The sequence below is a fragment of the Coenobita brevimanus genome, chromosome 49, assembly GCF_032717465.1.
Source record: "Coenobita brevimanus isolate Jiangsu-jjx chromosome 49, ASM3271746v2, whole genome shotgun sequence".
Taxonomy (NCBI): Eukaryota; Metazoa; Arthropoda; class Malacostraca; order Decapoda; family Coenobitidae; genus Coenobita; species Coenobita brevimanus.
The window spans coordinates 6,231,040-6,242,418 of record NC_137002.1 but is presented as its reverse complement, the minus strand read 5'-3'; the positions used below and the strand labels follow the sequence as shown (position 1 = coordinate 6,242,418).

Sequence of the window (11,379 nt, the reverse complement as noted above, 5' to 3'; positions counted from 1 at the left end):
TCCAATGGAGGCGTCGAGGAGTACAGGTCCAAAGATGTTAAATCAAAACATTGCCACACAAAAAAATGACAACACTGATTACAATAGCGACGTATTTTTCATATATAGAATATAATTATAACACATTGTAACAAAGAATTATTAAAAATTTCAACATAATATAATTGCATAAGCTTAAAATTATTTTCAAAAATTTGCAAAAAAAAAAACTTTTCGAACATATGTATTGTATCAATGAAATTTCATAACTGACTTCGTTAATACCCATTCACTTTCCTTCCCTAAGCATTCTATATCGTGAACATGGAACAACTCATTCCCATCTCCCCTCCGATTGGGTGATTCCCTCGCGCGCCTTTCTCTGCCGCCCACAGCGGCAAATTTGAATTTCACGTAGGCGATCGCGATTTCCCTCCATTACTCTCTCTCCCTGAAGACTTTTTACTGCATGCAGTACTGAATATAACAACAACAAAAATAATAATAATAAATAATTAAATAACCACTACCACCACCAAAGCAAAACTACTACCACCACAAATAATAATAATATTAATAATAATAATAATAATAATAATAATAATAATAATAATCCAGTACACTTTTCTTTCTCGTTAAGAGCGTAGGGACCCGGGGCTAGGGTATTACAAAAATAATTCCACGCGCTAGACAAGAATGACCAGTCGCTCTTCCCCGGGTGGCATAACCAAAAAAAAAAAAAAAAAAAAATCCTAATCTTTCCTTGGAGGGATACAATAAGATGGAACAGACTGAGTTGGGATAGAATGAATGGAGAGAATGAGTGGAGATGGAATGAGTGGGGGCTAGAATGAGTGAAGATAGAATGAGTAAAGACAGACTGAGTGGAGATAGAATGAGTGCAGACAGAGAAGAGTCTTTCCCCCTCTACCATGCTTCCCTTTCATCTTGTCCCTCCTGTTTCCCCCTCCTCTCTCCCCCCCACCTTTAATTCCCCACCACCACTTTCTCTCTCTCTCTCTCTCAAGTTCCCCCACAACCATCACAGGGGAAAATGATTTTTGTTATTTTCCTGTTGTCAAACACATCCCGCCCGAGTCTTACCGTGTGTGTGTGTAATTCACCGGGTCGGTCAGGATCACTTGATGGTCGTGATCGTCAGCTTTTTACCCTCCCGGAAGGGAGCTGAGAGCTCATATAGTCCGATCTAAGGGCAAGGCTGTGACCTTCACACACCCACACACCCGTCCCCTTGCTCAAGGGGGACAGTAACCACCCACTTCGTCAGTGAAACTTTTCGCAACCTGAGCGAGGCGCAAACTCCCGTCTACCAGATGGCAAGCGAGAACGTTACCACTGCGCCAGCGAGCGGTGTGTGTGTGTGTGTGTGTGTGTGTGTGTGTGTGTGTGTGTGTGTGTGTGTGTGTGTGTGTGTGTGTGTGTGTGTGTGTGTGTGTGTGTGTGTGTGTGTGTGTGTGTGTGTGTGTTCTTACCTAATTGTATCTTTACAGGAATGAGTCAAGCTCGTACTGTCCCGTGTATTATCATACATATCCTTAAATTTTTGAATAGTTTTGGCACACACTGTTTCATTTGTAGTGCATTCCACTGATCAATTGCTCTATTAGGGAAACTGAATTTCCTTATGTCTTTATCGCCTCTCTTTGATGTAGTTTTTTGCAGTGTCCTCTTGTTTATGCTTCTCCACAGGTTATATATTCATTTACGTCTATTTTCTTTCTCCCTGAGATGCATTTATATAGCATAATTATGTCTCCTCTTTCCCATCTCTCCTATAATGTTGGTAGATTCAGTTTTTCTAGCCTTTCTTTGTAACTTAGATCGCTTAAGCTTGGTACCCATCTTGTAGCTACCCTTTGTACTTTTTCAATCAATCTTATCTATCTGATTTTTGAGATGAGAATTCCAGACTACTGATGCATACTCAAGGGTTGGTCCGATGATTGATATTATTGCCTTTCTTAGCATGTCTTCATTTCTATGTTTTTTTTTTTTTTTTTTTTTTATGTGACCGACTCTGGGCATAGGCTTCACAGCCTGATTTCAAGGCCCAGTAGTCCTCCTACGTACCGCACACCTCTACATGTATGTGTGAATGCTATCCTTCACATAACACTCTGGCATTCACCCCCCTTACAACACCACCCATATAAATATTAAACAACCAAAGTGACATCACACATCCCTGCCGTAGCCCCACTCTCACGGGAAACCAATCACTCTGAATTTCCCACTCTTACACAAGCTCTACTATATACTTAAAAACTTTTCACTCCTTTAACAACCTACCATCTAGTCCATACAATCTCAAAACAGTGCACAAAGCCTCCCTATTAATTCTATCATACGGTACGCTTTCTCTAAATCCACGAACACCCAAATAAATCCTTACCTTTGGCTATACAGTACTTACTTTTCACACACCTGTCTCACAGCTGATCCACGCATCCCCTCCATCTCCTAAATTTAGCCACACTGCTCATTACCAATCACTCCCTCTGTACCCTCTTTAACTCTCTTAAGCAATACTGAAAATCCGTGATCTTGATTTTGACCTTTCAAGGTCACTCGATTACCTCCAAAATTAAATCACTTCCTTTTTGGGACCAGTGTCCACATATCTGAAAGTTTCATGAAATTTCAGTCAGCCATTCTTTCGGAATGTTGCTAACAAAGAAACTTTACCAAAAATGATACCTTGCCGGACTCCGTCCGGACGAGGTAATAATAATGGTTGCTGGGCAATGTTTGGAAGCTATGGGAAGTCTACGAGAACATGACAAGAAAAACACAAAAAATATTAGGTCCCGAACCCTACCCACATCTTTTGCTTTGTCTGTTTGTCTGTTTGCTTTACTAAGACTACACCGCTGACAGGTATGTAGCTGAGGGACGTTCGTACACAAAGGCTGTTGAGCCGGCCAGTTGTCAGTGCCACCACATGAAGGCGTCCCTCTCCAACAACAGGCAAACATTCGCTAAGGAACTGCCTAGGAAATAATTTACTACGTTGCGTGAATACCCTGTAGCTAACTGGAAAGCAATCAGAAAGCGCATATCCACGCCGACGCCAAGAAAATATATGATTTACTCCTGTAGTTCTTTTTTTTCTACCTGACGAATATTGGCAAGAACTGGATCCACCTCTAAATCGAATCCACTGCTCCTTGACCCACTGCCCACCTGTCCACCAGATTTCCTTAATAAACGACAACTTTTTGAGATATCTTGTACACAAACAGACAGACAGACAAGCAGACATGAGTGAATACATAACCTCCATCCAACTAAACTGGTGGAGGTAATTAACACTTAACACTGTACTAAAACATTGTATCACTGTCTCAAAAGGAGTTGCAATACGAGATATACGTAAGTTCTGTAATAATACATAAACTTCCTAAAGGTAGAAGTATTATTGGTTGGTAGATGGAAGTGTCCACCATCTACGCGATGTAGTGCAACCTTCAGGCCACTCCACACTGAGTGCCCGGTTAAACTGCTTCTTGTAACCCAGGAAGCCATTTACGTGGCTGGGTGACAACCATACAACCGTGTGCACGCCTCATCCCCTACAGTCGCTTTTTCACTTCACAAAGATCTCCAACCCCTTTCAGCTCAGTTGATGGCCAGGTGTAATCGTCAAACCTACCTCGTAACTGAGGCTCAACAAATTTAATGCCGCTATAATTATATCTGCAGGCTATTCAAGTTGTAAGATTTGGACAGTTCGGTCAGATGAAAACACGCCTCAGCAATTTTAGCCACTATCCCGGGTTTCATATTTTTCTCTACACTTCCCTAAGTCTTTAACAGATCTTACCTCCCACCCTCTCCCCCCTTTCCTGCCTTTCTCTACATTTTCCTCAACTGTTCATTTCCTCTCCCCTCTGTTTTACTCTGCATTTTCCTCATCACGTTGCAAAAATAAAAAAATACATGAGTAAAATCCAACCTAACCACGCACCCCTTCTCCCATTTTTTTTAAATCTTATTTTCCATTTTCTTAAATTATTTTCCTTCGATGTCTTCCAAAATGGTTACTCTTTATTTTACTTTTCATTCCTAACTCCTCTCTCTCTCTCTCTCTCTCTCTCTCTCTCTCTCTCTCTCTCTCTCTCTCTCTCTCTCTCTCTCTCTCTCTCTCTCTCTCTCTCTCTCTCTCTCTCTCCATATAGCTTTACCTCTCACTCCAATCCCACTATCTTCCTTCTCTCTCTATTTACCTATTTCGATCACTCATTCTCCACCCATTCAATCACTCACCCACTCCCCACCCACTCACACACTCCCCACCCACTCAATCACTCCCCACCCACTCACACACTCCCCACCCACTCAATCACTCCCCACCCACTCACACACGCACTCAACCCCCTTACTCACTCACTCGTTTTAGGTATTTGGGCTCCCCTCGTAACACCTGTTCCTAAGCGATTTATCTTGCACATCATATCCACTTGCACATTACTCATACAAACTACGTCGGTGCTAACGACACATAAATAACACAGAAGGGAGCATGAAGGTGCAATAAGTCGCTAAGGAAAAGGTGTGACGATGCACGAGTGGTGGTGGGGATGGAGGCCTTCACGTGGTGGCACTGACAAACAGGCGGCTGCACTGACTGGTTACATATTCAGCTCCCTAACACCCAAAAGGAGGAGGATGAACTACACGCGAGAGGAACTTCAGCCTGAGAGAGAGAGAGAGAGAGAGAGAGAGAGAGAGAGAGAGAGAGAGAGAGAGAGAGAGAGAGAGAGAGAGAGAGAGAGAGAGAATTTTCGTCTTTTTGCAGCTTATTTCATGTAGTTCAAAGGCAGGAAGATTATGATGCAGCTCTAGATCCTTCCCATAGCACTTCTTCGTGACTGACATTATATTCTAGGGATAACCTATTGTTACAACTCAGCATTCAAGATGGAGAGATGGCAATTTTAGGCCAAGTTAGAGGATGCTTGAGTGCAAAATTATACTTCCTGTTTTAACTTGGCTTACATCTGTCGTTTCCTTATCTTGGATGTAGTTTCGCTACAGAAGATTAGCATTACAATAGGATGCTAGTCACGAAGAAGTGCTATGGAAAGGATGCAGAGCCGTAGTATTATTTTATTCTGCCAGTGAGGTATATGAACTAAGTTACAAAAGGAACAAAAAAATCTAGACCAAATTAAAGAGCTTTGGCACACACACACACACACACACACACACACACGCGAGCGCGCGCCTGGCAAGTGTGTCCACAGACTGCACGGTATGTAACCTGTAAAAACTGGTAACAATAGTGAGAGAGAGAGAGAGAGAGAGAGAGAGAGAGAGAGAGAGAGCACAAAAATGTGGTCTGATGGAATATTCTATCATTCGTATCATAGAGCATCAACACGAGTTCAACTCTCAACCGTTTTGAAGATACAACTACTGATAATAATGGTGACATGGTTTAACAAAGAGCGTTCTCTCTCTCTCTCTCTCTTTCCGACGCGCACTAAATTCTCCACAGCATGGCGGACCACCACGTCAGAGGAAAACACCAAAGGGAGCGGCGAATAATAATCAGAGGGGGCGGCAGACACTTGCGCTGTGCCGGCCAGAGACTCTCCAACTGACACGGCAGTAACACGTAGTAGCCGCAGTGCACCTTCCGGACCTGCCAGAACAACCCAGCGTAGGACAATAATCACATAAGAAAGGAGGATAGTTGCATGAACTTCATGCGTGTGTATGGACTGGTACAACAAGACAAGGATACCAAATAACGCTCTCCCTTGCCCACCAACCGCCCCCCCCCCAGCCGAAAGTTCCAGGAAAAAAGGAGGAAAACCAAGTATAGATAACACAAGGATAGAAAAGAAGCTCTCCCCCGCCCACCAAACCCTCCTGACTAACCTGGCAGGTAAAAGTGAGAAGGGACACCACGCAGTAGAGAAAAACTGACTTACTTCGCATCTCCAAAATTGATCTGGTGCAGTTTTGAAAATCGACAGTACTCTATTTTCTCCCCCCCCCTCTCCTATTACTAACTGACCCTCCCACCGTATTTTTAACAATTCTGTACAAGGTCATCGTTGTTTCTGTAGGTAGTTTTGGTGGTTTTGCAAGTCAGCATTAGATATATATACTTATTTCGTACAGTACTCAGATTTTGCTGCCTAACTAACTATCTCACTTTAATCAAACCACACTACTGATACTACCACTACTACTGCTACTACTATTACCACCACCACCACCACCACCACCATTTCATACGTATCATTATTGTTCTTTCAGCACTATGATACGTCGCAGGTGGGCATGCCAGCGTGGTCTCGATATCATGGTCCTGCTGAGTCTCTGTGCAGCGGTAGCCCTCATCACTTCCAGAGCCCGCACCTACACACACACCGGTACGCCTGGTTTTTTAGTGGTCCGTCTGTCACTCGTTCATGATTTTCGGAGGTGTTTTACTCCTATAGCGATTCTAGTGACGCCACAATACATTAAATCACCTTTCACCACCACCACACCGCACCACATCACACGCCACACTACACACGATCCTCCTACACCACACCACACCGAGGATTTTAACTGATGGATCCCTGTGTGTGTGTGTGTGTGTGTGTGTGTGTGTGTGTGTGTGTGTGTGTGTGTGTGTGTGTGTGTGAGTGAGAGAGAGAGGGGGGGAGGGGGGAGCCAGGCCTACTCCGAAGCTCTTCAGTAAGCAACTAATCCTAACGCACATTTTTCCAACCACCCAAACCCACAGATGGTCAAGAGAGATTGGAGCCAACTGGTGTGAGTGGGTTAGTGCAGGATGACCGAGGCCTAATAAACCATATAAGGCATCGCATACTAGCACCTTCCACCCTGCCTTACAATCTGACACACCCCGAGAAGGAGCACTTTTCCCAGTACGGACAAACCCAGTACTTGTTGAGGGAGATACTGCATGACATGGTGGGTACATTTCTTTGTATATACGAGTGCATATATACATACATTCCACCGCAGTCTGTCTGGCCGAGCAGGCCCATCTACCAAAAGCAAGCAGTTGCCTTCCTTTAGCACACAGCGCCTCGCCGGGGTTAGAACAGGGTCCTTCTGCATGGTGAGGTGCAGGGCAAATTGAGGAGTAGCCCCCAAGAGGATGAGCTGTGTATAGGAGAAACTTTTGTGTAGTGGTGGTGGTGGCAGTAGTAGTAGTAGTAGTCTCAGCAGCATGTATTTCGACTATACTTGGTAAATGTGGTTGAGTTCCCTGCCTGGGAGTGTTGTACAAGGCCAGCTGCCGGACCTTAGCCCCCACATTACTCCCATGGTAGTATCCCCCAGGACAATGGTAACTATCCACCTCCTATATTTTTGATGGGCTAACGGGTACTACACCTTGCCCAAGGGTGACCCGGGACTATACAGGGCAGGGGCGTCCACCTTCCCTGAGCTGGACACATGATCCGGCCGCATACCCCAACCCTGAAGACAAGAATTACACGAAAACTCCTTAAACAAACCCAATCCAGCCCAACCTAACATACTCTAAGCCCAAACAAGCAAATCCAGCCCAACCTAACCTCCATTCCCCCAGAGAGACGGGTTCTTCGTTGAGGCAGGGGCGGTTGACGGGGAGTACCTCAGCAACTCCCTGTACTTAGAGCGTCGGCTGGGCTGGACGGGGCTGCTGGTGGAGGCCTTCCCTGGCACCTTCGCACAGCTGGCCACCAAACACAGGAAGGCCTACGCAATACAGGCGGCTCTCTCGCTCACAACGCAGGCCTCTGAGATTGTATTTCAGTGAGTATGATTTGGTTTTCTAATGCCACAATAGTGCAAGGCTGGCCATCTATCCTTCTTCGATACATTCACAGGCCTCTTTTTTCGTTTCCTCCTCCTTCTTCCTTCTCCTCCTTCCTCTTCTTCCTTCTCCTTCTCCTTCTTCCTTCTTCTTCGTCCCTCTTTTCCTCCTCCTTCTTCTTCTTCCTTCCCCTCCTCCTCCATCTTCCTTCTTCGCCTCCTCCTTCTTCTTCCCTCACCACCTCTCCTTTCTTCTTCCTTCTCCTCCTCCTTCTTCTTTTGGGATCACGAGGAGTAACATACCAGAAAATTTTAGCCAATATGCCAAATAAATCTTAACAAAATGATGCTACGAACCTCTTCTGCCAGCTAATACAATCAAATGATTATGTTATATACTTCAGGACGGACGGGCCAAGAGGCGTCCGTGGCCACATCGAAACTGGTGAGAGGGAAAACGGGGAGAAAGGGAGGAAAGGAAGAGGGAAGAAAGAGGGAGGAGGGAAGAAAGGTGGAGGAGGAGGGAGGAAAGAAGTGGAGGGAGGAGTGAGGGTGGAGGCCTACCCCTTGTACTCTATTCTTCGCGCCCTCAACGTTACCGTAATTGACTTTCTCTCACTCGATATCGAAGGTGCCGAACTGAAGGTCAGTCGCATTTACTAATATAAAAAGTTCAAGCAATGTCATTAAACTATGAAAAATACTGTAATGTGAATTATATGAATATAACTTTAATCCCGCATTACCTACGAAAGGCACTGAAGATGAAAAAAGATCATTATACCTTGTATATTATCACAATATTACCGAAGAAAAACTGCCATATATTTCCAGTATTTTTGAAAATAGTACAACGAGAAAGCACTCAGAGGGCGCATACCTCCACCAATACCATTGCCACTAACAAGGATCCGGATCCGCCCCCAAATTTAATCAATTTTTTCTTGGTCCATGGTCCACCCTTCCACAAAATTTCATTGAAATTCATTGAGCACTTTTGTAGATACTGTGCGAGATACTCCGGATCTGGATCCGTATTCGCCCCCTAATTTAATCATTTCTTCCTTGGCCCATGGCCCACCCTTCCACAAAATTTCATCAAAATCCGTTCATAACCTTTTGAGTAAAGTTGCTAACAGACAGACAAACAAACAAACCAACGCGGGCAAAAACATAACCTTGGCGGAGGTAATGAATTAAACTAATTACTGTATTGGGCAGGTGCTAAAAACAGTGCCGTGGGATGAGCTAAAGATACGAGTGATGTGCGTGGAGTCCAACCACATTCCTGAAGGAGCCAACCAGCTAATATCGTACATGCAGTCCCGGGGCTATCGCTACATCGGCACCAAGGGCATTGACGCATGGTTCGGCTGGCCGCAGTTGCTGGACCCAGTTATGAAGAAGCCCAATTAACCATCCATAACCCTAAGTGCATAGTATCGTACGTGTTACTTCAGCACGGTGCACTAGGCCCCAGTTAAGGGATGTATTATTGTAGGGTACGTGGCAACTTTCACTCAGCGATTTGTTTTGTACATACCTCCATTGCATGTCACTGATGAAATGTATGTCGATATAAAAACGATATAAAGTGTACAAACATGAACAATGAGGTGAAAAATCCAATAAATCGCCTGAGAATTGGTGTTAGGAAGCATTCTGTGTGACCTAGGTCCGTATTCAGCTGAGGAAGCTCCCTAACACCTCTTCTTTAGGTATTTATTTTTGTATATGGCTGGTTTACATCCTCTTGTACGTTATTTATGCAAAGTATGGCGATAATTGGAAGGACTTATGTAAGACAGAAGAGGACAGTAACGTATAAACACAATAAATCACTATAATAGAGGTGTTGAGGAAGCTCCCTAACACCTCTTCCTTACGTATTTATTTTTGTATATGGCTGGTTTACATCCTTTTGTACGTTATTTATGCAAAGTATGGCGATATTGGAAGGACTTACTTAGACGAGGACAGTAACGTATGAATACAATAAATCACCAAAATAGAGGTGTTAGGGAGCTGCCATAACCACCGTGAATAAGACCCTTAGATTACGACCCTCAAACCCATTTCTTGGCGACTTATCCCCCTTATTACACCTTAACACTTTCTTACATGCTATTTATATCCCTTTAATATCAAGAAATTTTCCATCAGTAACAAGATACTACTGAGGTGCCACGTGTGGACAAAATCGCTTAGGATGAGGTGTCTCGAAAGCTTAAACTCTTCAGTACTATAATCCTAAACACAATACTCTCTTCACCTTAACTTGGCCATGATCTTCGTCCTTTCTGCTGCTTATTTCACGTACCACTTCTTCGTGACTTGCACCATAATCTAGGGTTAATCTATTACATCTGTTCTGTTAAGATATTACATTCAGGATGGAGATGGCAATTATGGGCCAAGCTGGAGTGAAAGGAGTATAGATGATAGAAAAAAAAAATCACTAGACGCCAAGGGGTTAGGTATGGATATATCTGCATGGTGGACGCCTTCATGTGGTGGCACTGATATAACCGGGCGGCGTCTCTGCCTGGTTGTACAAATATCCCTAAACCCCTGACCTATCCCCTGAATGAAGGATGGTGGAGTGCAGGAAGGTAACATCAGCCTGAAGTCCAATGTGTTTACATTGAAATGAGGCTGGGGTTACTACTACTACTATACTGCTACTGCTACATCTACTACTGCTACCACCACCACCACCACCACCACTGCTACTACATCCACCACTACTACTACTACTACAACTACTGTACCACCACCACCACCACCACCATACTATGTAATGGTTTTCAGTCCTGTTTTGATACGTGACTCTGGTTAAAATAGAACGCCTGAGGGTAAAAAGAAACTATTATTATTATTATTATTATTATTATCACTGCTGTTGTTATTATCATTATTATATCATTATCATTATTATTACTTATTATTAGGAACAAAGACGTACATTATTAATCATTATTATTATTATTATTATTATTATTTTATTATCATTATTATTACTATTATTATTATCAACAAATACACATACATTGTTACTATTACTGTATTATCATTATTATTATTATGTCATCATTATTATTACTATTATCAACAAATACACATACATTGTTGTTATTATTATTATTATTATTATTATTATTATTTGATGCTGTCTACTACGTGAACGGAATCTCTGTAATGTAGTGCAAAAATTTGTAAAAAAAAAAAAAAAAATGAACTCGTCCTTTAAGGCAGGTTAATTGAAAAAGAGAGAGAGAGAGAGAGAGAGAGAGAGAGAGAGAGAGAGAGAGAGAGAGAGAGAGAGAGAGAATAGATCTACCTGTAGTGGCGTAACAGGTCTATTTCCATCATTCAATCAGTGACATTGTGTGTGTGTGTGTGTGTGTGTGTGTGTGTGTGTGTGAAGCTAGTACCTATTATACCCATAAGTTACAAAGTGTTCAGCCGCTTGTCATATAGCAGTCTTTAACATTTACAACACTTGATTTCTGCTGTCGTCTTCTAACCATTTAGTAAGAACTCTCTAGCATTAGCCAGAATATAAATAAAACATCACTCTTAAGGCACTAACTCAGTCGAAGGGGC

General features: G+C 43.1%; 1 protein-coding gene across 1 annotated transcript; it reads left to right on the top strand.

The window, feature by feature from the left end:
* Nucleotides 1-6,274: 6,274 nt before the first annotated feature.
* Nucleotides 6,275-9,189, top strand: LOC145399484 (protein Star-like). Its single transcript, XM_080272090.1, has 5 exons — nucleotides 6,275-6,386; nucleotides 6,749-6,939; nucleotides 7,568-7,773; nucleotides 8,316-8,418; nucleotides 8,995-9,189. Exons 1-5 carry the CDS (start codon nucleotides 6,275-6,277, stop codon nucleotides 9,187-9,189), a joined length of 807 nt encoding a protein of 268 aa, XP_080128216.1.
* The last annotated feature ends 2,190 nt before the right edge of the window (nucleotides 9,190-11,379 follow it).

Bases quoted from the DNA above. Each gene is read 5' to 3' on its own strand.
- LOC145399484 (XM_080272090.1), top strand. From the start codon at position 6,275: ATGATACGTCGCAGGTGGGCATGCCAGCGTGGTCTCGATATCATGGTC. The intron at 6,940-7,567 runs GTGGGTACATTT...CCATTCCCCCAG, and splicing joins GGGAGATACTGCATGACATG to AGAGACGGGTTCTTCGTTGA. The intron at 8,419-8,994 runs GTCAGTCGCATT...TGTATTGGGCAG, and splicing joins TCGAAGGTGCCGAACTGAAG to GTGCTAAAAACAGTGCCGTG.